This window comes from Furipterus horrens, unplaced genomic scaffold, assembly GCF_987537825.1.
Source record: "Furipterus horrens unplaced genomic scaffold, mFurHor1.1.pri manual_scaffold_5, whole genome shotgun sequence".
Taxonomy (NCBI): Eukaryota; Metazoa; Chordata; class Mammalia; order Chiroptera; family Furipteridae; genus Furipterus; species Furipterus horrens.
In genome coordinates, this window is record NW_028327175.1 from 154,233,669 (window position 1) to 154,261,028 (window position 27,360).

General features: G+C 39.1%; 2 protein-coding genes and 2 pseudogenes across 3 annotated transcripts in view; 3 read left to right on the top strand and 1 right to left on the bottom strand.

Moving 5' to 3' along the window:
* Positions 1 to 15,374, top strand: part of NRBF2 (nuclear receptor binding factor 2) — a 30,525-nt gene extending 15,151 nt beyond the window's left edge. Inside the window, exons 2-4 of one of the 2 annotated variants that reach the window (XM_090278085.1) lie at positions 5,533 to 5,617; positions 11,771 to 11,811; positions 13,039 to 15,374. In XM_090278085.1, coding sequence (XP_090134211.1) covers positions 5,533 to 5,617; positions 11,771 to 11,811; positions 13,039 to 13,746 — 834 coding nt within the window. In that variant the 3' untranslated portion in view covers positions 13,747 to 15,374. The remainder of the gene's footprint in view (positions 1 to 5,532; positions 5,618 to 11,770; positions 11,812 to 13,038) is intronic. The other variant, XM_090278086.1, reaches the window with a different exon arrangement.
* LOC150010135 (dnaJ homolog subfamily A member 1 pseudogene) lies at positions 14,971 to 22,813 on the top strand (annotated as a pseudogene).
* LOC150010136 (dnaJ homolog subfamily A member 1 pseudogene) lies at positions 22,792 to 23,435 on the top strand (annotated as a pseudogene).
* Positions 23,436 to 25,012: 1,577 nt separating this feature from the next.
* JMJD1C (jumonji domain containing 1C) overlaps positions 25,013 to 27,360 on the bottom strand; it is a 249,856-nt gene continuing 247,508 nt past the window's right edge. The window contains exons 25-26 of the mRNA XM_090278088.1: positions 26,137 to 26,268; positions 25,013 to 25,811 (exon numbers count right to left, since the gene is read on the bottom strand). Coding sequence (XP_090134214.1) covers positions 25,722 to 25,811; positions 26,137 to 26,268 — 222 coding nt within the window. The 3' untranslated portion in view covers positions 25,013 to 25,721. The remainder of the gene's footprint in view (positions 25,812 to 26,136; positions 26,269 to 27,360) is intronic.

Genomic DNA, 27,360 nt, shown 5'->3' on the forward strand with positions numbered 1-27,360 from the left:
ATTCATTGATACAAGTGGGGTATTAAATTCTCCTACTATTATTGTATTGTTATCTCTTTCTCTGCTTGGGTCTGATAATATTTGCTTTTTATATTTAGTGCTCCTGTATTTGAACTTCTTGCAGGGTATTACATTGCCTTTCCTTTCCTAACAGTGTTCTGATAAATATTGATAAATATTCAAGCTCTGTTTGTTTAGGTTAGTACCCCAAATAGATGCATTCTTGGCTTAAACTATTTGAGTTGTTAGTGAAATCACTCATAAAGCTCTGGGGTGTCTTGTATCCTTTCTGAAATTGAGATAGTCTTTTTCATAAAATTTCAGTGCATCTTGAAATACTTGGCTTAAGAGAAGCATCTTATCACAATTACTAAGTACCAGTGCCCAACCTCATTTTGGAAGCCCTAACCAACCTTTCCATTTCAGTTGCTTCTTGTTCCTGTTAATTACCAAAGAAACGTATGTATGGATTTAATACTTTTAATGGCTATGATTCTACCAAGAACAGTATCTAAATAATGAGATCAATTTTAATATTAAAGAGAGATCTTTAAAGATTTTTTTCAAAACAAGAATTACTACCAAAATAAGTTTCCTACAATAGCTTCAGTTTTAAAAAGAAAGCAGTTTATTTATAACATTTTTTAAATTTTATTTTAGAGAGAGGGGAAGGGAGGGAGAGAGGGAGAGAAACATTGATATGAGAGAGAAACATTGATTGGTGCCTCTCGTACATGCCCCGACTGGGAACCGAACCCACAACCCAGGCATGTGCCCTGACTGGGAATTGAACTAGCAGCCCTTCCCACTGCAGGACAACACCCAGCCAACTGACCCACACAGGTCAGTGTGGAAGGCAGTTTATTTGGTCTAGTCTCCCCAACTACATTGTGAACTTTTTTTGATGGTAGGTTCTTCCAGTGCTTTTATTGTCTTTGAACTAGTTTAATTTTCACAGTACTCATTTTAGAGATGAGAAAACTCAAAGTTAAGAAACCAGTTCATTTGTCTAATAAGTTTTCAAGCTTAGATTTGAACCTAGGCAGTTAAGGTTTATCCAGAATTTGCACTTTCTGGGTGTCTAACAAGAACCTCTAGTGGGAACTCTATTTTTTAATAGGGAATTTTATTACTGTGGTGCCAAGTAGCCTAGAACAGGTGTGTGTTTTTAATTGAGGCTTAACTCCTAAATTGGCAGAGTGCTCAGAGATTGGACATTACATGGTGAAGTTGAAGGGGAGTCAGGAGAACCATGAGGTCCTGTGCTTACCACTTAAGAACTTTTTGTTTCTTCGGTGAAATAATTTATTGATATTGTAGAGCTTGAAGTTTAATTGGGAGCTTCACAAATATAGTTCAAGATAGAAAGTGGTTAATGATGTGAAAGACAGGTGATAGAGGCATAAAACTAGAGTGTGGTAACCTCAGAGAGCACCTCATCTCTGCATCTCTGTGTGTTTAGTGGCCCTCAGCTTCACCTTGGTAGTGTCTCAAGCCCTACTCCAGACCTACTGAATAAGAGTTGGCATTTTAACCATATCCCCAAGTGATTTGTATTCCATTAAAACTTGAAAAGTACAAGACTGGTCCAATTCTATTTTACAGGTGAGAAAACAGGCTCTGAAGGATGAAATAACTTAGGTGGTTTAGTTGGTGAGGCAAGACTTAAGCTAAGAATCCTAGATTCTTGGTAGGGCTAGCTCTGCACAATGTCATCATATGATGTACTGTGGGATTTCAAAGAAAGTTTGTCTCTTATATAGGGCATCTTCCAAAGCCCAGGAAGATAAAAGCACCTGAAGATTCTCCCCTTTTAGTCCTTTATTTTTTCCTGCACAGAACCTTGTTGATTGAGTGCCACTTGCTTTAACCAGACTATCTGAACACATTCCTTAGAGAAATCATGTTGACCGTAACTTAACTTTCTTTATCTAGTACATTCTCTTCCTGAAAGATCTGTATCATTTCTGGGTAATAAAATACTGCTATGATCAGCACATACTTTTTGCTCAGTCTGGGACTCCATGGTTAAAATTATTGTAAGCACCCTACCATGTATTGTTATCCATTATTATTTTCAGGAGTAAATTGAGACAAGAGAACAAGTTTCTTATTTCAGTTGTGAAAGTGTTCTCCGAAGTATTTTTTTATGAGTCCTGAGTGGCACATTTTTTTGAAAAGCATGCTAGATTAATTACTTTACACCTGACAAAACAGATTTGCTTTTTATTTTGTTCTTAAATTGAGGTAAAATGCACATAACATAAAATTTACCTTCTTTATTATATTTAAGTGTTCAGTTTGGTAGTGTTAAGTATATTCACATTGTTGTGAAACAGATCTCCAGAACTTTTCCATCTTGCAAAGCTGAAACTACACCCATTAAACAAGAACTCCTTACTTTTCTCTCCCCACAGCCCCTGGCAACCACCTTCTACTTTCTGTTTCTCTGAGTTTGACTACTTTAGATACTTAATGTAAGTGGGATCACACACCATTTGTCTTTTTGTAACTGGCTTATTTTATATCTCATTATTAACCTTAACGTCTTCAAAGTTCATCCATGCTGTAAGCATGTGTAAACTTCATTCTTTTTCAAGGCTGAATAGTATTCCATTATATGCATGTATCACATTTTGTGCATTCATTTATTGATGCACATTTGGGTTGCTTCCACCTTTTGACCTTTGTGACTAATGCTGCTAAGAACACAGGTGTAAAGAGCTTTTCACTTTTTAAAAGAAGCTTTGCTAAGTCATCTGTGAATTTGTTAGTAAGGAAAACATTACAATAGCTATAGAAGACTTTAGCTGATGATTTTTCTTTTCCTTGCCTGCTATTTGTTTAATGTTACATAGGATATAACCCTTCTGAGTCTAGACCACTTAAAAGAGAGGGAAACACATTTACGAAGTTGTAGTAATTTTTTTATTATATTTTATTGATTATGCTATTATAATTGTCCTAATTTTTCTGACTTTGCCCTCCTCCACTGAGCAACCCCCAGTTCCTCAGGAATGCCCACACCATTGTTCATGTCTGTGGGTCATGCATATAGGTTCTTTGGCTGTGACTGTTGACCACCAGCCTCCACTCTCCATGGAGGATCAGCTGTGCAGGGGCAGGATAATGGTGCTTTGATGTGGTCTGTAGCTGTCTACTGGGTACACCAGTTCTGGGGTTTCCCATGCGGTGCAGCCCAAGGTCAGCCACCACCCTGCCTGATCTATAAAGCAACCCAAGATTGCTGCTCCTTGTGCTGGGCTTGCGAGATCCCAGGCAAAGCCAAGCTGTGAATCTTGTCCGGCTGCTGCTAGTGCTGGTCCTGGGGCCACTTAGCAAGAGGTATAGGGGCTGAAGGCTCACTGAGGCCAGCTGTTGCTTGTCTGATAAGATTTAGGAAGCTGTAAAACATGAGCCAAGACCAGCCATCCATATGGAAAAGTAGCTTGGATATGGGCCCTTAACCCTCGAGTGGTCGCATGGATGACAATAGTCATCCATGCAAAATAATCGTAAGTTTTAGTCCAGTGTCGACATGGCAATGCTGCATGTGCTCAGATTAATAATCTTCGATAAGTGTTGCATCACCTCAGTTCTGGCCAAGCGCCTAAGTCATGCAGTTTACCCTGAATTCTGTGACATAGTTGGATGACACATCATCTACATGACCCCTGGTGTTCCATTCGGAAGCATGACCACTGAAGGGTTGAGTGAGTCTCGGAATCTCCAGGGCTTGGCAAACAGGGTTAGCCAGGTTGATGGAGTCTCACAGGCACCAGCATGCTGGCTCTGCATCTCTGGGGGGAGGGCTCAGAAAAGGGACAATGGTCTCTGCTTGTCCCTCTGTCCCCCAGCTCCTGCCTTGATGCCAGACACTTCAGTTTCTCTTCGTGTGCCACTGGTGCCTTTGAAGCTGGAGCACAGAGGGAGTGAGTCAGTGTAAGTCTGTGTGTAGGTTCTTTAAGGGGAACTGCTTGGGACTACAGCAGTTTCTTCCACCGACTCAATCTCCACTGGTGTTTGCAGCCAGAAGTTTGGGGACTTGCCTTCCTGGCACTGGAACCCTGGGCTGTGGACCTAGTGTGGTGCTGGGACTCCTCGCTCGTGAGGCCTCTCTCCTGGATTTTTATCCACCACATGTGGATGAGGGACCAGCCTGTTCTGTGTCCTACCAGTCTGGATTAATGTGGTTTCTTTAAATTTGTAGTTGTTAGACTTCCATTCAACTCAATTTCTGATGGTTCTGAGAGATGGTTGTTCTTTATTTCAGTTGTAATTTTGACGTGGTCGTGCGAGGAGGCGAGCCATGTTTTCCTAGGCCTTCGTCTTCACTGGAAGTCCTTTAAATAAAGTTGTAGTAATTCTTTTTTTTTTCTTTAAGATTTTATTTATTTATTTTTAGAGAGAAGGGAAGGGAGAAAGAAAGAGAAGAGAAACATCACTGTGTAGTTGCCTCTTGCACGCCCCCAACTGGGGACCTGGCCCACAACCCAGGCATGTGCCCTGACTGGGAATCAAACCAACGACACTTGGTTCACAAGCCGGGGCTCAATCCACTGAGCCACACCAGCAAGGGCTGTAGTAATTCTTAAAGTGTAACAGAGAAGTAAGGAAACCAATTACTACTTATTTAATCCATTAACCTTTACATTGGGGGGAACCTTAGTCATTTGTTTTCAGAACTTTTGAGTTTGTCTTTGTTGTTCGGTGAGTTGTACCTAAGAAAATCTCCACTGGAATACTAAATATAGATACCATTAATTCTTCAACTGTACAATGTACAAATTATATATATATATATATATATTTAAAGACTTTATTTTCAGAGAGGAGGGAAGGGAGGGAGAAAGGGAGAGAAACATTGATGTGAGAGAGAAACTTATCAGTTGGCTACATTTTGCACACCCTCAAACTTGGACTGTCCTGCAACCCAGTGTGTGTCCAGAGATTTCTCAGTTCACAGGCTGGTGCTCAATCCACTGCGCCACCAGCCATGGCCAAATTTATATTTAAAAAACATGAATAGTAACTTTAAGGTTGAAAGGGAAGAATGAGTTGATATAAAAGAAGCTTGCATTTACTAGGTGATACGTAATTTCCTGATTATAGTTTTTAAGTGTACAAACTAGTCACAGTGTGTGTAAAATAACTCTTTGTTTTGAAAGGAACTTATTAAAAGTCAACAAAACACATTTTGAATAGCAATCTGTGATTATAACTCTTTGTTAATCTCTAAAGAATTGAAGAATGTTGATTACTGAATGAATTAAAGTGCCTGGTCTTAATATTGAGGGTTTATTTGTAGAGTTGAGAAAAGTGGCCCATCCTTTCAGATGCTATATAGTTCATGGTGCTACCTATTAGAATTCCCAGTACAGATATGGCTGTAGATATGGCTGTAAATGGTGTGATGTTTGGCAACAAACAGTATTTATCTTCTTAAAAAGACCTTTTTTTTTTTTTTTTTTTTTTTTTTAATTCATGTCTTTTTTTATGATTCAGAGTAACTTAGAAATCTTTGTTTTCTAGGCTCATCAACAGAGCAGACGAGCAGATCGTTTATTAGCTGCAGGGAAATACGAGGAGGCTATTTCTTGTCATAAAAAGGCTACAGGTGAGTATTCTTTTTAAGAAATGCTGAGTCCAAATCTGTAGGGCAAGTTTTTTTCTCCAGTACCTCTCAACACTTTATTTCGAATGAAGGTCATAGTAGTAATGATGTGTTGTTGCCCTGCATATTCAAGGGTGACCCTGCTGATCCACTGGAACATCACCTTGTATTGTTTTTTTCAGTGTGTTGGATTTCCTCTTAACCCAGTCTTTCTTAACCACGATGCACATGCCATATTGGTAAATGATTCCTGAACACCGCTTTCTGAGCCTAAAGATCCCTAAAGACAGAAATGATGGCTAAGAAGTCTGCCAGTTCATCTTACTTACTAGAGAAAAGGAGTCCGGATTTCAGATAGCCATTTTGGGTTCGGAAAGTAATGACTAGTTTTAATTCCAACCAATTAACTTTCACTGAGTTTGTTTTCTAAAATGTTTATAATGTAAGACCCATAAAAACTTTCCTGCTGTACTGGTGTGGCTCAGTGGATTGAGTGCCAACCTACGAACTCAGAGATCACCAGTTGGATTCCCAGTCAGGGCACAGGCCTGGGTTGCGGGCCGGGTTCCCTGTTTGGAGTGTGCAAGAGGCAACCGATCAAAGTATCTCTCACACATTGAAGTTTCTCTTCCTCTCTTTCTTCCTCCCTTACCCCCTCTCTAAAAGTAAATAAATTCTTTTTTAAAAAATTAAAAAACAAAATTTTCCTGTAGTTTTTCTTCAGCTTCCCTTCTGAATGTTTTATCTATATATTCATGCCTATAATACCATGCTGATGATGGCTTTTTTTAGAATAAAATTGAGATAATTGGCTTCTTGTCAAACACCTAATTTTAGCCCAGTCACACAGCCCTAGTATTTCTGAACTCAGAAATAGATCTTCGGGACGTGTTTTATACAGGTTTTTGTTGGATGAGTAACAAACCTGAAAGCTTTGGGGAAGCCGGTGTTTTACTCATGCTTCATCTAAAGCTGGTATAGCCACTTTTCTTTGAGTAAGCCTTCTTGTCGTTGTGCTGGGAGAAGGTGCTTTACTTTCCCTCTAGGTCAGCATGATGATAAAAGCTATGTTCTCTCCTGCAGAGTCTGCCCCTCCTATATTATCTTACTGCTAACATACAGACCACAGAGTGGACACTGGTTTGAATAAGTCCTCTTATGTCAGCGATATTTGCCTATAAATCAGTGATTTTTTAGAGAAAGTTTCAAATCATTTTTTAAAGAATTAGTTTTACCACTGAAATGTACCTCTTCAGCTATAGAGATGAGCATATAATATGCACGCCATAAATCTTTGAATTTTTATGGTGAATTTTATGGGGACTTTATACAACATTAAACTTGGTAGCTAGTGCTCTTTAAATCTTTCATAAATCCTATTTTGTTATGAATCAAATTGTTAAATTTGTAGTCATTATAAAGAAAAGACAATGTACTATATACTATTTTAAGAAAACCATGTTGTGGATGAATGCCACAGTGAAATGACACCTTTAGTTAAATAACTAATAGTGGTCATGATTACACATCTATAACATGTTAAGATGGAATGATTAGCAAGCATATTTTATGCATTGAACAGTAGATATTCTGACTATCTAGAAGGGAGAAAAGTTTTTTCATTTCTAACCTACATCCCTGTTTTATTTCAAGACTTAAAACTAATATTGGGCTTTAAATGCCTCTACCCTCTTTCTCTGTATGTAAAATCTGTGATATTCTCAGGATAAGGATAAAAGCTGCCTGTTGGACTCCATTAGCTTTAATTATAGATATAGAACTTAATTTAACTGAGCCAGTTTGGGAGTTTAAACTTGGTTAAAAATAGCCTTGTGTTGCATTTTAGAGTGGAGTTATCAGTGTAATGCTAGTTTGAAAACTGTTGTAGTTGGAAAGAGCTCAATATTTTTTCAATTGACTGACGTGTAGGGCTTGTAGTAGCAGTGTTTTGGGAGGTGTGGATGTGGATGCAGCTGTATTTTGAGAGGAAGGAATTTATTATTTGAAAGTCATTTGAAAGATTTTATTTATTTTAGAGAGAGGGGAAGGGAGGGAGAAAGAGAGGGAAACATCAGTGTGTGAGAGAAACATGGATCATTTGCCTCTTGAACGTGCCCTGACTGGGGACTGAACCCACAGCCCAGGCATGTGCCCAATTGGAAATCTTAACTGGCAGCCATTTGCTTTGCAGGACAATGCACAACTAGCTGAGCTGCAGCAGTGAGGACTAGAAATTATTATTATTTTATTTTATTTTACTTTATTTTATTTTATTTTTAAAATATTTATTTGCTTCTAGGGAGAAGGGAAGGGAGAGAGAAAAGAGGGAGAGAAACATCAGTGTGTGGTTGCCTCTCACATGCCGCAACCGGGGACTGGCCTGCAGCCCAGGCATGTGCCCTGACTGGGAATCGAACCAGTGACCCTTTGGTTTGCACGCCGGCGCTCAATCCACTGAGCCACACCCGCCAAGGCTGGAAATCATTTTAGAGAAATGACAATGAAAAGTTCATCCAAGAAAGACTGATAGGACAGAAAGCCTGAACTGAGAAAACTTGGGGCAAAAGAAGCAGCCTCTCTTTTCAGCTGCCAAAGATTAGAGGAGATTTTGAGTCTAGAAATTTACCTGGAGATTGCATAGCTAAGGACTTATAGCCTGTATACTTTGTAGAGTGTTTGGTAGTGTTTTGTTTTTTGGGTTTTTTTTTTTTTTTTCTTTTGTAAATGTGTTGAAATAAAGAAATTACTTGATTCTCTTTCTATTTTGGGAAAGGTAGGATCTACCTTTGAGGTGGGCGGAGGCAGAATTAAATAAAATGAATGTATGAGCATTCATTTGACAGATAAACCAAGATACTAAATCTCAGGAAGGAAAAAGCTGTCTAAATCTAGTAGTTGGTGGGAAGGAGATGTTCATATTTTACCCTCTAATATGAAACAACAAAAGGTTAAGAGGCCACAAACTCCAAGGATTCAGTATTGTTAGAAAAATCTATTGCTTAAGCCCTTGATTAGCAGCTGTAACTGTAATTCTCCCTTATCAGTCTTCTGCAGTCATATTCCCTAAGTGGATTTCATTTCTTTCACAGATAGCAAAAAGAGCAAAAGCTTAAATGGGAAGTTAATGATATCCATTGACAATGCTTAGAACTCAAAATGAACATTTCAGTTGAGCAGAACCTCATAGTTTCTATATATTTGGTTGAAAACAGTCTTGACCTGACCTTTCCATTAGACTGTGGAGATATGAAAATGATTCAGAGCAGATTAGTCTTTGTCATTCAAAGGCAGTATTTTGTTGGTGTCCAAATAGGCTGTGCAGTTTGTGCTTTGATACCAGAGTCATGATAGAATAGTAAATATTGTTATTAAGAAGTAATAGATTCTTCAGATTTTCTTACTTCCTTTTCCCCCGTCATTTGCTTAATATTTATTTACTTTAAATATCAGCTTTGTGTCATAATTGAAGAAAGCATTTTAACGAGAATTGTTAGATTTTTGTGATATACGTATTTCTTTCCTAAATTGCTGGAACATTTGTTCCTTCTGTGATTCTAGAGCAAACCCATGATCAACCTTTAGATTAAAACTTTTTTTTTTTAATAGCTGTTTTCAAAGGCCCAGATTTTAAATCAAATTTTGGAAATACTTTAAATGACGGGTGACTCCTATTGAGTTCTTTGCGCTTTAGCATCTAAGTGACCTTGGGCATCTTCTGTCTTGTTATAGTTTGAAGATTCTACCAAAGGAGGCATTCCAGTTGTTTTACGTTTGGTTTTGCCATATTGTTCCATTTGTTAAGAAGGTAGATTTAACCCTGGCTGGTGTGGCTCAGAGTACTGAGCGCTGGCCTGTGAACTGAGAGGTCGCCAATTCAATTCCCGGTCGGAACACATTCCTTGGTTGTGGGACAGGTCCCTGGTTGGGGGCTGTGAGAGGCAGCTGACTAATGTTTCTCTCTCACATGGATACTTCCCTCCTGCTCTTTCTCCCTCCCTTCCCCTCTCTCTGGAAATAAATAAAATCTTAAGAAAAAAAGAAGGTATATTTAAAGTGAACTGTAGACAAATATATGGAGACATTAATAGGAGGGATGGCTAGGAAAAGTCATCCACACTATCAGAGCAATAGATAGACCATCTCAGAAGAGTTTAAAAAAAAAAACATGAACAAAAAGAAAAGAAATAGTCTCTATGCAGCTATACAGACTTAATATAGGAATAAGAGAAAAAAATGTTGAAAAAAGGTTAAGTATGGCTGGAGCAACACCTGTTATAAACAACTCTATGCTTTCTGTTGTGGAGGGAGCATCCAGTTAAGCTCTATCTTAAGGATTATGGTAGAACCCGAGAGACAGCAGTTCTAAGTCATGGACTTGGAAAATCATTAACATATTTTAAATAACACTAGACAGAAAGCAGTGCCTGGTAGTGTCTGCAAAAGGCAAAAAAAAAACCCAAAAAACCCATGAAACTAAATGTACAGATGAGGGATGCTGAGAAGTTTATAGTAAGCAGGAGATAAAAAATTGAGATTGAGTACAATATATTACTAATAATTCTTTTTATTTATACCTCATCTTGTTCTAACAGATAGGTAGAAGGTCTTAGAGAGGAATACAACAAAATATAAAATGTAATTAAAAATAAGTAGATGAGGATTCCATAAAAAGATAAAATGGGGAAGGACTGGGAGTTTATTTCACAATATAAATTATGGGTTCTTGCCTATTTCATAGGAGAATTTGGCCTTAAGCTTTCTAGCAGTCAGCTCAAAGAGGAAAATTATGCATCTTTACAGTGACTGTTTAAATTCAAACAAATTAAGTCACCTAGGAATTGATCTTAGGATCAAAGAGAAGTTTATTAAGTTATTGACCATTTATGGTTTCGTCAATGACACTATACGAGGTCTGTCTGGAAAAAGTCCAACTGTTGTTAATATAACAAAAACGGTTTCTGCGACATGGATGTATCCTGGCAACCAAGGAGAGTGGACTGGAATGTGCATGCGTAAACAAGGACAACTTCACTGTACCAGTCAGTGGGGGTGGTAGATGTTGTTGAGTGAGCACGTGTACTGTGTTGCTGTTGCACTCAAAATGACTCAGCAAGTAGAACAACAAATGTGCATTAAATTTTGTGTTAAGCGTGGACATTCCTTGGAGGAAACTCTTTGGATGATTCAGAAGGCCGCAGCTATGGGCAACTGGTGATTGGCAGCTTCATCATGACAACATGCCTGCTCATGTAGCACGTTTGGTGCAGAGTTTTTGGTGACACATCAAATCACCCCGGTGACTCAGCCCCTCTACAGCCTAGATTTGGCCACCTGCAACTTCTGGCTTTTCCTAAAACTAAAATCACCTCTGAGAAGGAAGAGATTTCAGACCATCAGTGAGATGGTGTTTTGAAAATGCTGCGAGGCGGCTGATGATGATTCCAACAAAGGATTTTGCAGAGTGTTTTGAACAGGTGGAAGAGACACGGAGAACTGGATGAGGTCTCAAGATGCCAGCTTTGAAGGGTACTGGGGAGTCATTGTCCTATGCACAGTGTTTCTTATATCTTACATTTAATATTAGTATTTTTCATATTGCATGGCTGGATACTTCCTGGATATACCTTGTATACTGTTTTTGACAACTTGCTTATATAAATGTCAATAAGTTCTGACAGGGGTTAACTCCCTAATTCCTAGAAGGCTGTTGGCATGGCTCAGAAACAAGTCAGTAAAAAGTTTATAGAAGGCCCAAATGATGGGTCCAGGTATTCATGTGGATAAAAAAGTCATTGTTAATTAGCTCTTGATATGTTTGTGAGCATAATGAGTAATAGTGTTTTGATACATTCTTGTTAAATTTTAATCCTCCCTAATCCTATTTTCTGGTTAGGCCATCTTTCTTAATTTGTAATATACAGGAATTTTAGTGAACAAACTCCTTCAAGATGGGATAGGGACTATCTACATTTGATTACCACTGATATCTTTTTAAATCCCTACCTTGTTCCTTTTTAGTTACAGGATAACTGTGTAGCACAGTTGCTTCTAAGTTCATCTCTTTGTCATATGATGGTTATAAAACTCTTCCTTTGACCTGTTAATTACAAAATGATGACACTCATATTAATATGCCTTTTTTTTTTTTTTAACCAGCATATCTTTCTGAAGCCATGAAGCTGACACAGTCTGAGCAGGTGAGACATTTTCTTAATATTTGCATCAAGGGTTAGAGAGATTTTCTTGTGAATCATGTATAAAATAAAGCATTTTGCCCCTCTCAAAACACTGTAGTTGAAATATAGGGTGGGGGAAAAATAGGTTTGTAGTTGTTCATATGGAAAATAATACAATTAATAAATAACACAAGAATAAACTCTTGTTTCATATATTCAACTGTAAACCTATTTTTGCCCCTACCCTGTATATAAGATGGGCAAAAGAAGAATACTTTAGAAATGAAATTAAAACTAAATGAACTGTTGTTGCTGTACCAGACATGGCATGTAGAAACTTCTGTCCTTTTTTTCTGCTGCTTACTTGTGTTACTTACAAATCTCAGATTGCCAGTGTGTCCTCGAGACCCCTCGTAGGGCCTATCCTGATTATTAGCTCATTTGACCAGGAGCTCATGGTAAGGAAGGAGGCCTGGGCAAGGCAAACCAGTTGACCTTCCCTTTGCTTCTCAAAGAGAATTTAAATCTGAACTTATTTTTTCCTGAATTCCTGTGCAGTTTTGTACTTTTAAGTTTGTTTCACCAATGCCTTAAATTTTCTCCTGTGTTTGGGGAAGGCCTTCCTAGGTTTTTAAAATATCCAAAGATGATTTCCTGATTATACAAGAGGCAGGTACATAAGAGGTGCTCAGTAAAAGTTTGTCTAATTAAATTAAGGAGATCCTTTCTGTGAGTGGATATCAGTGGCTGGGAAAGATAAACACCAGTTCCTCAAACTGAACCAAGAGAACCTAAAAGTCGTGTTCTGTCCTGCACACTTTCCTTTGACTTATTGAACTGGTCATGTGAGCCGTCTGGACACCTTGTCAGTGAAAAGACTTTAAATAGTTGTAGAATTGATGTCTAAAGAGGAAATTTTTTTGATTTTTAAGTTGAGTATCAATAGCATTGCAGAGTGTTAAGGCACATTTTAAAAAGATCTGATTCCGAATGTTGGTTTGGAATAGGACTTTTGATTTCCTGAATGAATGGTATTTTGTTTATATTCATTCATAAGGGGGAAAAATGTTAACTTACCTGGAACTGGTTATTCTGAAAAAATTTTGAGGTTCAACTGAATTGAAAACATAATATATAAATTTTAAGTGTTATTGGATTTTTCAGAAAGGAGAATATTGGAATAGTGTTTGCTGGATGTTACTACACAGACTTAAAATGTTAAATTGTACCTTTCTTTCTGTGTAATAGGCTCATTTATCACTGGAACTGCAAAGGGACAGCCACATGAAACAGCTCCTGCTCATTCAGGAGCGCTGGAAGAGGGCCAAACGGGAGGAAAGACTGAAAGCCCAGCAGAGCACAGACAAGGACGCCGCTACCCAGCTGCAGGCACCTCACAAACCCTCTACTGAGGATACCGAAGGCCAGGGTCTCCTCCCTCACAAGTACAGCCCTTCCACAGAGAAACATGTGCCTGAGATTCAGGGGGTCTTTGACAGGGATCCAGACACACTGCTATTTTTACTTCAGCAAAAGAGTGAGCCAACAGAACCATGCATTGGAAGCAAAGCCCCAAAAGATGATAAAACAATTATAGAGGAGCAGGCAACCAAAATTGCAGATTTGAAGAGGCATGTAGAATTCCTTGTGGCTGAGAATGAAAGATTAAGGAAAGAAAATAAACAACTAAAGGCTGAAAAGGCCAGACTTCTAAAAGGCCCAGTAGAAAAGGAGCTAGATGTAGATGCTGACTTTGTAGAAAAGTCAGAGTTATGGAGCTTGCCACCACATTCAGAAACTGCTACAGCCTCTTCGACCTGGCAGAAGCTTGCAGCAAACACTGGGAAAGCCAAGGATATCCCAATACCCAATCTTCCTCCCTTGGATTTTCCGTCTCCAGAACTTCCCCTTATGGAACTCTCTGAGGATATTCTGAAAGGACTTATGAATAATTAAAATGGAAGGCCATAGAAGAAGTGAGAAGAGGAAATAATACAGTTAATTCAGAGTGAAAAAAAGGGAAAACCACATGCAAGGGGAATCCCGGAGAGGCATCATCATCTGGCACACTGTGGAGAGGCATTGCCAGCACTTGGAAAACAGTCACTGTGAAATATGTCGCATATCTGATTTACTGACTGGAGCTAATGATTCCAGACTTGGCAGACACTAAACTGTTGGAGGTTCACGTTCTCCTGATACAAACCAAATGGCTACCTGGAATAATTTTTCAAGCAACAGTTTTTCTTATCTTCAGGGTTAAAATATATAAAAATATGTTATGTGTAATTAATCTATAATGCCATAAATGATAATGCAAAACCTAAATAATATGGTGACCTGAGGGGCTGCCTTATATTTGAAACATGCTTTCTATCATGCATTGACTGTATGCATTTTGTTATGCACATTTCATTTGTTTAATGAGGTGTGTAAGACACCTTTCTAGATGAAACTCTGTGTGCCACACTTTGCACTACTCATAACATAATGATAACCTCAAGACTATCAGGAGAAATATTTAAATTTCCATTTTATGAAGAACCAAATTATTAGTTATGCTTTTTTTAAGAAAAATTACCAGTTTACATAATTAATCAGGGTGCGTTTTAAGTTCTAACTTTTTTTTGTTGTATAATGCATCATTTGAAAATACCAAGGAAATATCCTTTTGTTTTTAATGATGCATGAGTGGAAGTAATGCTAGTTGGCAGTATTTGATCGGAAGAAATCAATAAATTGATTGTGTTTTATACCTTTGTTGAATGTGGTTGGTATTTAAAAGTAAGTTTTGTATGGTTTCTGTGCTGTAAATTTTGAATATGAATTTGAAGATTCTGTCAAATGATTACTTTGGTATGTTAAAGATTTTCTTTAGTGTTTACTTATTTACTTATAGGGAGTGGGGAAGGGAGTGAGAGAGGGAGAGAAACATCAATATGTGGTCGCCTCTCACACACCTGCAACTGGGGACCTGGCTGCAACTCAGGCACGCACCCTGACTGGGAATTGAACTGTGACCTTTTGGTTCACAGGCCAGAGCTCAATCCACTGAGCCACACCAGCCAGGGCTATTTCTTCAGTGTTTTATAGTCCACTTCCCCTCTAACTAGGGGTGAAAGAGCAAAGAAGTTCCTGAGGTCTAAATATGTTCTGAACCTTTTCCCGGCCCTAGCATACATGAAAAATGCTCAGGCTGGAGCTGCCGTTCCTGGGTGTCTGGCAGCCAGCCAGTGCACAGTGGTGGTGAAGCGCTGTGTGGGCATCCTCCTCTGCATAGCCAGGGGTGTTCCTGGACACAAGGGAAACACATTTGGGTATAAGCCACTGGGTGTGTGGAAGGCATAGATTTGGTTCTTTATGTGGAATTGTGGGAGTGACGAATGTACAGGAACAGCACACTGCCTCCCCCAAGAAAATCAAGGAGAGTGGGGTTGCGGGGTAGGGTTGGGCTCACATGTTCAGTGATGAAACGAGCAGAAGTAGGATGAGATGAAGTGGCCATGCAGATGTCACATTTTTATTGTGTCATCTTGCTACAGATGAATCCTAAAATAAACTAACTGCTTAAAATATCTTACAAATAGTTCTACTCTCTGTTAAAAGTTATATTTATTTGTCTGGCTCAGTGTTGAATATTTTGTTTGCCTAACCTTCCTTATAAAACTTCAGATTTAAGTTTGTGGCAAAAATTAGCCTAGCCAGTTTTTTTTTTTTTTTAAATTTTTAAAGCTTTTATCTATTTGTAGGGAGAGGGGAAGGGAGGGAGGAAGAGACAAACATCAGTTGGTTGCCTCTTGCATTCCCCCAACCAGGGACCTGGCCTGCAACCCCGGCATGTGTTCTGACCTGGAACCGAACTGAAACCAGTGACCTTTCAGTTTGTGGGACATCGTCCAACCTACTGAGCCAAGCCAGTCAGGGCTAGCCATTTCTCTTAAAAATGAGCTGCTGTTAATTTTTTTTTTTTTAAGTATATTTTCTTGATTATGTTACAGTAGTCCCAGTTTTTCCCCCTTTGCTCCCCTCTGCCCAGTACCCGCCTTCCCCCAGCAATCCCACCCCCCCTTAGTTCAGGTCCATGGGTCGTGAATATAAGTTCTTTGGCTTCACCCTTTCCTATATTATTAACTTCCCCGCTGTCTTATTTTGTACAAACAAATTATGCTTATTCCCTGCACCATTTCCCTCCAAATGATCCCAATACCTATGATTCTGTTCCTATTCTGGTTTGCTTAGTTGGATTTTGTTTTTATTTTTTAGATTCAGTTGTTGATAGTTGTGAGTTTGTTGTCATTTTAGTGTTCATAGTTTTGATCTTTTTCTTAAATAAGTCCCTTTAACATTTCATATAATAATGGCTTGGTGATAATGAACTCTTTTAGCTTTAGCTTGTCTGGGAAGCACTTCATTTGCCCTTCCATTCTAAATGATAGCTTTGCTGGATAGAGTAACCTTAGTTGTAGGTCCTTGATTTTCATCACAATGAATACTTTTTGCCCTTCTTGCCTGCAAAGCTTCTTGCACTCTATTGTAGGTAACTCTGCTTTTCTCTTGCTACTTTTAAGATTCTCTCTTTTATCTTTCACCTTTGGCATTTTAATTATGATGTGTCTTGGTGTGGTCCTCCTTGGGTCTAGCCTGTTTGGGACTCTGCTTCCTGGACTTGTGTCCATTTCCTTTGCTAAATTTGGGAAGTTTTCCTTCATTTTTTCACATAAGCTTTCAATTTCTTGCTCTTCCTCTTCTCCTTCTGGCACCCCTATGATTGGGGTGTTGGCACATTTAAAGTTGTCCCAGAGGTTCCTAAGCCTCTCCTCATATTTTTCAATTCTTGTTTCCTCATTCTGTACTGGTTTACTGTTTTTTGCTCCCTTATATTCCAAATCATTGATTTGAACACTTGTTTCCTTCCCTTCAACGTTGGTTTTGCGTGGATTGTCCTTACTTTCCTTTAGCATAGCCTTCACTTCTTCCCTGATGCGTTTGCTGTACTCAAGCATATCAGTCAAGCCTGTGAGCATCTTTATCAACTGTTTTGAATTCTGCATCTGTTAGGTTGGCTATCTCCTTGTCGCTTAGTTCTCCCACTGGATCCTTGATCCGTTCCCCCTTTTGGGCCATACTTTTCTGTCTCCTCATCTTGACAGGCTCCTGTGTTTGTTTGCCTCTGTGTCTTAGGTAGAGCTGTTGCACCTGGTACATTGTAAGGGGCAGTATTCGTTAGTACAGGGTGAGCCGTTTCACCACGTTGTGGCGCTGCATGTGGGGGAGGTGTCAGGGAACAATGCCACTTGCCCAGCACTTGCCCCTTTTCCCACTTCCGTATGGGACTAGCACCCCTCTATCCGCTGCCCTGGCTGTCATTCCCAGAGTGGGTGGGTCTGTGGACGTTCTAGGACCGTGGGGGCCCTTTAAACAACTGGACTCTGCTGAGAGACCAGCAGTTTCTGCCTCCACCCCAACACCCACTGGTCTGCACAGTCAGAAGCAATGAGCCTTGATTTTCCCCGGTGCTGGGACCGTGAGCTGCGGGGTGTGTTCATGAGCTGTGAGCACTCCCCAGGTGTCCCTCCCCACTTCTTAAAATGTGACTGCTCTCTTGCCGGCCTGCCGCTGCTGCTGCAACTGCCGCCACCACACTGCATCCCTCCTCCCCAGCTCTGCCCCTCCTACCTGTCTAGATGAATTTTTCTTCTTTATACCTTTGTTGGACTTTTTTGCAGCTTGATTTTCTGGAACTTCTGGTTGTCTCTAATTTTGAGGTAGTTGTATTCCCTCTTAATTGTGGAGGGAGACCCAGCATGTCTGTCTAGGCCTCCATTTTGGCTGGAAGTCTGTTAAGTTTTGACACGAATACTTCCAGAATCACTTTCCTTTTCTGCCACTACCCCTCCTCCCCGACGTTGCTCTCCCATTACTGTTAGCATTTGACATGGGTTTTATAGGACCCTTGTTCTGTGCATTTCCACTAACAAGTGCATGTCATGAACTAATCTTTTCTGTTGTCTTTGAAGCTCTTTACACTATTTAGTACTTATATCTGGTTTTTAAGTTTTTAAATTGCTATATAGAGAGGGCAGGAGAGACATTGATTTGTTCCACATAGTTAGGCGTTCTTGTGTGTGTGGGAGGGTTTGGGGGTGGGGAGAAACATCATTTTGTTTTCTTGTTTCACTTATTTATGCATTCATTGGTTGATTCTTGTATGTGCCCTGACCATGGTGTATCAGGATGCTGCTCTAACCAACTGAGCTACCTGGCCAGGGCCTGGTTTTTAAGTTTTGTGTTTGAGTCTGTTAATAGAACATATGTGCCCTTTGACCAAGATGCAGCGTCCTAGCACAGTGTCTTCCATAAAAAGACACCAGTTTTACTGAATTGTAACCTAGCCTCTGGGCATATGGCCCGTCTCATATTTGTGGGTTTTAGGTGTTGTGCCTCCTCACTCTGGTTTAAGGCTGAAAGGAATTTAAGAATAGCTTGTTTCCACCAAATAACAATGTATTATGCACATACAGGAAGTTTAGCAGGTGTTGTCTTGCCTTACTCAGTGGTGGTCTCTTCCTACTGAACCCAGAAAACAGCTGGGTGTTAATACAGCCCAGAAAGCCTAGTAGTCCTGAGTTTTTTTGTTTGTTTTTTTGCCTTTCCCAGAATGACAAGAAAACAATTCTTTCAGAAAGCATGTAGTATGTAGTAATAATCTTAGCTGTGCTTCTGTGGTAACTACAGGTAATCTATACTTCCTTGAAACTATGCTTAAGAGAAGACAGTATTTTCAAAATAGTTCCTTCAAAGCCATTGTCTATGTTCTATCAAGATTATTTGAAATAAAACATTTTGTTTCTAGGTGAGTCAATTCAAAATGTTAAATACACTTTGAGTGCTTTTAACACTTTCTAAGTACTTTTTAATGTATTTTGGATGTCATAATTTTAGGGGCTTTTTTAAGACCTATGATTTTACAAAGAAACAAATTGAGGTCCAGAAGGCTATGAGCTATGTGAAGTTTTATACCAGATCGGGAGGAGAGTCAAGAGGAAGAGTGTCTAATTATTAGCCCTGTGCTGTTTTTACTGGGTCACACCAGGGGTCAACTGTCTTGTTTTCCTCCTGTGGCCAAGCGACCTGGTCATTCAGATTTCTCTTCAGGTACACATTGTACCACTGCACCTCGGCTACTCCGCTTCCCGAGAAGTTGGGGCTCACCTGGTGAAAGTTGAGTTCTTTCTTACCCTCAGTTGTAGGAAGCCTGAAGTCCATTTTCTGTGGCATTCCTTTTCATTTGTGGGGAGTTGTGATTAGTCTTGTTTTAAAAGACGAATGCTAGTGTGAGGCAGTCTGCCACAGGGTGTGCATAACTTATTTGAAGAGTCAAGACATGAACTGTAATTCATAATAGTTACTTATTGAATCATTCTAGACTAGTAGGCTATACATGTAGAGATTAAAAATGACCTTTATCATATTTTTGTCATGATCCCAATGTAGCCTATTTGGAGACCTCTGCAGGAGCAAATGGCTTGGCTGTGTAAATTGCTTCACATTTGTGTCTCATCTCAGATGGAATCGTTTTCACAGTCACGGCTGATGAACAGTGCCATCTAGTGGACGGTGAGGAACTTGCTGGGTCACAGGGGGTTTGGTGGGCCAGTTAAATCCTTAGTTGGTCACTAATACTGTATTATATTTATTTATCGCGGATTTTTCGCTATATCGCGGGATTTTGCGGTACTGTATACATATGTTGTTAAAGTTACATAGGTTTGAGTGAAGAATATGTTTAAGAACATAAGTAGTGTTTATAAAAGTGTGGAAAAGGTTAGTAAGGGACTGGGAATGGTTTGTAAGTGTGTGAGAAGGGTTTATAAAGCCTTAAAATATATATAAATACTAAAATAAATGTAAGGTTCCTACTTCACAGATTTTCACCTATCGCAGGGGGGTCTAGAACGTAATACCTGCAATAAGTGAGGGAATACTGTACTTTAGTATTTAGTAAATAATTATATTTGAGTAGTTTGTAGACATGTACGTATAAGCAAAAAAGTTTCCATTTTAATCAGTGCAATCTAAATACAGGCACCAGATTATTTAATGAACCACCATCTTCTGCCACTAAAGCTGAAGTAGCTGGTGCAGCCCTCCTGGGAAGGAGGAACCAGGTCAGAGGGCTGGGAGCAGCTTGCTAGGGAGAGAACAGCAAAGCAAACACATGGAGTCAGTTAGGGAGGAGTTGTAAGCTTGGTCAGGGTCATGGCAGGACACATGAAGACATTTTGGGGAGGCTTGTGTGGATTGTCTTACCATGTCTTAAAAGGCCAGGTTTAGGCCATGATTTTGAGGAGTGGAAAATACTTGGTATGGACTTTGCAAGCAAGGCACAGGTGGCTGGGGGAAGTGATCTCTATGCACCCTTTATCATGAGCCCCTACTGACTAATCCTGTACAACCTACCTTGGTCCTGTGCTATTTCCTCCCTGTTCTACAATAGCTTGAAAGGACCAGTGAGTCAGTTTACCATCCTCACTGAGCTGGTGGGGACTTCCCTGACTCTCCCCACCTCATTTTGCACGTTTTCATTTCTTGTTTGTTCACTTACTGAGCTATTCAGATCTTTCATCATTGTCAAATCTGGGGTCATCATCTAGGGGATAGAAAAGCAGTGACCCACACATAAAACCACCATTTGGTTTTCACCCCGGGGAGGAGGTCTTTTTCACAGGCCAGACCCAGAGAAGATGGGCAATCCTCCAGTCTTAGCTGCAGCTGGTTGGCTCATTTACAGAGAACTGAACAGCTGAAGTCGGCTGTGAAAATCTCAAGAAAGGGAACTTGCTTTGTGTGCAGCCAGTGGCCAAGAGCTTGCCAACATTTCATTTGTTTGGAAGTCACTGCTTTCATTAAGAGCCAGATTGAGTGCTGTGAGAGCCAAAGTACTTTATACACTACTCAGTTCCTGTACCTTCCATATGGTTTCAAGGCCTAACTAACAGGATGTCATAGCTTTTGTAGTAAGGAAAAGTCTGAGTTTGAATCTTGATGACAGACCTGGCAGTATATTGCTTTATATCTTGGCCACTTGCTATATCCCAATTCATAGTGCATAGTATACTAAATAGCACTAAATCAATCATTCCTTTTCCTCCTGTGACTGACAGTCCTGATATGGTCTGGGAGAGCATCTGTGATAGGTTGGCATCTATAACTAGAACATTCTGAATCCATCTATATAGTATGTGTACACACAGCAAAGTAAAGCTGTGAGCGCACTTCTGAAGCTCCCTGAGCTTACCCAGGTGTCATCAAACCCATGTCCCACCTATCGCACGGAGTAACAGGAAACCAATGATTTGCATGGGTGCTACATCCCAAAATGTGTGGCAGAAATTGACTTGGACACAATGTAATTTTTTTAACCAGAAAAAGGAATTCTGGTTAAAAAATTCTGGGGGTTGTGGGGGGGAGTACGACTAAATATTTAACACAACTTCCCCTTTGTAATCTTTACCTTGGAGTTTTCTCAATTATTCTACACACTACTGTACTACTGCACTACTGCCTGGAGAAAATGGACATTCAGACATTCTCATACTTGAGGAGCAGCTGAGCTAAGCCACAAGGTTGGAGGGAACAAGGTTAATGGTCAGAGGAATTGCTCCATCAGGGATCTCCCCAGCCTTCTGAGTCAACAAATGTCTTTAATGATGTAAGCATCATGGTCTTCTCTTCCCAACGCCGCTTCACCAAGAATTAGGTCATTAGAATGGAATTCAGATCATGGATAGAATACTCTCAAGTTTGCTTTGAAAAGCACTGCTAGGCAGGTGTCATGTCTTCGCTTCAGCTGCTCTCTGCCACAGTTGTACAAGTAGCTCATGCAACAGCAAGAGAAGCAAAAACCTTTTGGAAGAAAATAACGTAGTCTTGGTAGACGTTGAGGGGACCAGCATTACTCTGGAAATTACGTTGGGCTTGAAATGAATTTCACATTATAATTAAATCAGATCTGACCTATGAAAGAATTAAGCAAAATATACCATTTAATGAGTTGAGGCACATTTTGAAAACTATTATCAGAGTCAAAAACTGGGAACTTTGCAAAACACTTGGTGGTGAGAGGTGGAGGGGTGGAGGCTGTCTCAGCTGCACACACACACTCCTTCCTGCCTCCTCAGCTCACTGGCTGTAGAAAACGGTGAAAGAAATCACTGTTTGAGGTCAAACCAGTGCCACCCAAGAAGAACTGAAAATGGCTTATAGGAAACAGCTGGTCTTGAGGTACCACCCTGATAAGAATCCAAATGGAGAGTTTAAACAGATTTCTGAAGCTCAGAAAGTATTTTCCGACGCAAAGAGAATTTTATGGCAAAAATAAAAGGTGGAGCAGCAGGGACATCTTTGATGTTTTTTGGGAAGAGGTACAAATGTTGTGCATCAGCTCTCAGTACTCTTGAACAATCATGGAGCCAAAAACTAAATGCAGAAGAATGTGATTTATGAATGTGAAGGCCGAGGTGGTAAGAAAGCAGCTGAGTTGAGTGGTGTCCCAGTTGTGGAGGGACTGGTATGGTCCTGGAATGCAAATAAGAACTCATCGAATAGGACCTGGAATGGTTTAGCAAATTCAGTCCGTGTGCATGGAGTGCCAGGGTAAGTCCTGTAGATGCAAAAGCTCCAATGGCAGGATGATAGTTCAACAGAGGATTCTTAAAGTTCATACTGACAAAGGCAAGAAAGATGGCCAGATGATATTACATGGTTAAGGAGACCAAGAACCAGGACTAGACCCAAGAGGTATCATTGCTTTACTACTTTAAATTTTTATATTTCTTTTAGAGGGTTAGGGAGAAACACTAATTGGTCGAGTGGTTGCTTCCCATATGCATTCTGACTGGGAATTGAACCCGCAACCAAGGTACATGCCCTGACTAGGAATCGAACTGGTGACCTTTGAGTGTACAGGATGTCCATCAGCCAGGGTGATATATCATTGTCTTAGATCTGGCCCATGCTGTTTTCACTCGATGGGATCACCTTTTCATGTCTATGGGTATAACGCTGCTTGAAGCACTGTGTGGCTTCCAAACCATAATTATGAGCTTTCATCCAGGTCAGTCTGCCAAGCCATGATTCTCTCTAGTGGTAACCAAATGAAGGCATGCCAATTTATTGTGGAGCACATTAAACAGGTCATGTAACCAGTGAATCTAAGGTAAACTTTCCTGAGAATGGCTCTCTCCTCATAAAACTTTCCATGTTGGAAAAACTCCCTAAGAATAAAGTAGATGAGACGAATGAAATGGACCAGGCTGAACTAATGGGCGGTCGTGGATCCAAATCAAGAAAGGCAGCACCATCACAAGGGAGAAGCATTTGGGGATGACAACCACCACTCTAGGGTGGTAGTTCAGTGTCAGTCCTCTCATAAGGCTAGTAAATAACACAGGCTGGTATTTTATATGCAGTGGTGAATGAGTGAAGGACTATAATCATAGTATGCTCACTACTTGCTGTTGTTTTTATTTTAAATATTAAACTACAGCAGTGTTTCAAGTTAAATGAAGAATAAACTCCGACTTAAAATTTTCTTCCCCTGCCTTTGTTAGGTCATACTTTATAATTGAGTTCAGCTATGTACTGCATGGATTAGCTTAGACTGAAATGCTACTTGTATGTATTGACTTCAATGTATGAACCTTACTTATTAAGCTACGAAAATAAAATATTTAGTTGGCAATCAAAGAACTTAATTTGTAAAGAAGTGTTGATTTGTATAGTTTAAGTGGAATTCATTGTGACATATCCACATTTATTCTATTGTCTCAGTTGTTGAAAATGGCATGCTGTTTAATTTAGCCTGTGGTGACAATGACAAGAAATAACTTTCTAAACAAGGGGTTTATTGTAATATACTGTGTTTTGAGGGCTTGTGACACTTTACCATTTAACTTGTGCTCCGAAGTAACTGTAATACAATCTTGGTAGTAGAACAAATGATGAATAGTTTTAGTTGTACATTTAAACATCATGTTCAGAAGCTTAAATGTGGGTATCAGAATTCAAGCATTACTGAAAAGTATGTTGTCTCCTTAAAATACTGATTACAAAGTGCAAAAAAAAGAAACGTTTAAGACTTACAAAAGAAGGCTCTCATAATCATTTGAACTATTCCTCAGCCCAATTTTTTTCCTTAGCCAAAACAAAAGTTCTCATCCATCCCATTAACCCTTGTGCCAGGTGGGGCATTAATGTGAAGTGTAATTACTCACATTCCTGGCTGCACCTTGCTTGGAGTAGAGGGTGGTATAGTAGTCTACATGGAGCTAAAAGATGGTGGAACTAACAGGATAAAAACCTGCAAGGTTACAGTGTGGGCTTACCACTTTTTTCTTTGAAAGTATGTGCTTTCTAAATGAGAAGAAAAGGCTGTTGGAGACTTGACTTGATGTGGTGAACACAATATGGTATACAGGTGATGTGTTGTAGAATCGTGCACCTGAAACCAATGTAATCCCAAAAAATTCATTTAAAAAAAAAAGGAAAGAAAAGGCTGTCCCCTCAATATCCTGCAGGTGCCAGTGGAGGGCTACATATTTCCAGTAAAATTAAAATGGTTGGGACTGTGTGACCCTCTAGCCACTAAAGTGAGTAATAGTAGTCACGTATTACAATCAAGACTCCAAATTAAAGCAACTTATTAAGGTCACACAGTAAGTAGAAAAACTATTCAATCCAGATGGACCAACTTCAGGCTCCTCCCTGCCACCTGCCTCCTCTCTTCTATTCTAACCCCCAACAGTTATTGGCAGCTATCTCTGCAGTGAAAACCGATTTGAAATTGCATACTCTCATAATCATAGCTTTAAAAATTTTCAATGAAATGACAAATGATGGAGTTACCTGTATTCTTTTCTTTTTAGTTGGGCCAACAGGACAAGTAAACTGGCGCACCTGTTTGTTACGGCCCATGAAGTCTGAAGACAGCTGGAAAAAGCGTACAAGAATAAAAGACAAGGGGGAGATGTTTCAGAAAAGAACACAACGTCACAAGAAAATGCTGATAGTCACCTTGATGATGATGAAGCAGCAAGCCCATTTTTGATAAAGTCCTTTTAATGGAAAATGTAAAACCCCTTTCAACTTCAATGTACAAAGCCATATGTAACACTTGCACTTAACAAATAAAAGCAAGCCAATGTTTTAAAAAAATACATCATTAAATGTATATATGTATATATTTACATAGCATATTAAGTTTAATATTTAGCTTTAAAAGTTCACATAAATTTTTACCAAAATGAGACAATTTTAAATAAATTACACCTTTTGAAAATGTTTAATTGTACAGTCAATAGCTTCAACAAAATATTGAAGTGTCTGTATTTAGTATCTGCTTTATATACTTTATATTTTACAATTTTTACAATTATTTGGCAGTAATTTTCCGATTATGACATGGATGCTGTGCAGTTCAGCAATTTCCCCAACGCAGGCAACAGCTGGTGTTTGTGTCCTAGTCTCACAGTAACTGTCTCATGTAGTGAAAAATATCAGTTATTTTAGTAAACTGTACAAGGTCACATTTACACTTGATCAACAATATAGCATAGAATTTTGTATTTTTTCTTCCAAAAATAAATACATCATTTTAAATCTGGCATTTTCACAAACATTATACACTATAATACAAAAACAGCTATGAAGTGCTGCTTTTTCAATGTAGCTTGTTTCCTAACTAACATTTAATCATAGGAGCTGTGACTGATGCTATACTGCTGTGGTGTCAGTAACAAGTAATTACTACAAAGAGAATTTCTTGGCACTGATGGTTTTATATGAAGCTTAAGTCAGTGTGCATTCATTATCATCGTTCAAGAATAAGTAATCCCACTTCAATGGCCTAAACACAGCAAACTGAGACACACCTAATTTTCTTCCATATCCTCTATTTCATCTTCATGTATTTTCAAAGCTCTCACGGTTTCCTTGACTGCGTGATATAAGATGTTTTTAACCTGAAAAAGATGTTTTAGAATTATGCTAGGATTTCTATTCACTTTAGCTGAAGATGAATTAATAAATGAAAACTGTTGTACTAAAAAAAATTTTTTTAAAGTCAAATTCAAGAGAAATAAATGTCAAAGTTAAAAAATGTTGTTAGACCGAAAGTTAAAATCAGGGCCACAAAAATTACACAATCAAGCGCCCACTGGTGTTAATCTTTGGTCATTATCCTAATGTGACAAACTAGGCCAGGACTGCCTGAGCTGGTGTGCATGTCTCATATCTGAATATAAAAAGCCTGCAACACAGCAGCTAGTTAAAAAACCCATCTCTTACCTGTAGTTTATCATCGTAATTGATTTCATCCTTCAAAAGTCTCAGTTCCTGTGTTAAATGAAATGACTGTACAAGATGTTCTGGAGACACAAAGTCTTCAGTTACCTGAATGCAGCTGTGAAAATTCTGTACCTATCCCCAAAACAAAGAGTAAAACATAAATTTTAGGAGGTGGGTTAAAAGCAAAGTTGTCTAGTAACAGTAAACGCATAGGACAATTCACCGGAGAACTTACTTTCTCTAAAATATCAAATAGATTTCAAAGAAGAAGACCATACTTGATGAGAAAGTTCTATCACTGAAAACCTCTATGTAAAGCAACTTTATAAATGGAACATTTTTAAATGATGAAAAGAATGTTTCCGGGAATCCTTCAGAGGGGCAGATAATCAGATCCTAAATCATCAATTTTGCTAACGTGGATTTTTTGGTGCTATTTAAAAAAAACAAAGGTGCTACCTGGAAAGTATCTTGTTTTACTACTCAGTGCAATCAGTCTGGGTATTTGTTGTCATTCCTTGGGCTATTTAGCCTTTTGGTCATTTCACTGTTAACTTTTAGGTCAGAAAGTAAATGAAATAAAAGGAAATGAAACTTATTTTAAAAAGATCAAAACTATGAACATTAAGATGACAATAAACTCATAACTATCAACAGCTGAATAAAAAATAAAAACAAGCAAACCAGAATAGGAGCAGAATCATAGGTATGGGGATCATTTGGAGGGTCATCGTCTGGGAGAGGGAAGGGTAGAAATGGGGAAATGATGCAGGGATTAAGCATAATTGGTTGGTACAAAATAGGGGGAAGTTGAGAATAATATAGAAAAGGGTGAAGCCAAAGAACTTAAATGCACGACCCATGGACATGAAGTAAGGTGGGGTGGGATTGCCAAAGGGAAGGAGGCTACTGGGCAGAGCGGAGCAAAGGGAAAATAGAAAACTGGGACAACTGTAACAACATAATTAATAAAATATACTTAAAAAAAAAAGAAAAACAATTATTTGTGAGGAGCTGGGATGAAAACTGTTGCTCCAGTTGTGTTGAGCACAAGAGTTTTATAATTAAGCTAAAATTTTATTGATGCTTTTCTTTCAAATTAACCAATTAAAGATATCCTTCAGTCTCCTGGTGGCATCAGTACAGCTGTTTTTCAACAGCTGTCTCTCTCCTGACCAAATGGTTCTCACAAGAAGCTGGTAAATATTTTGTCTATTATTAGCT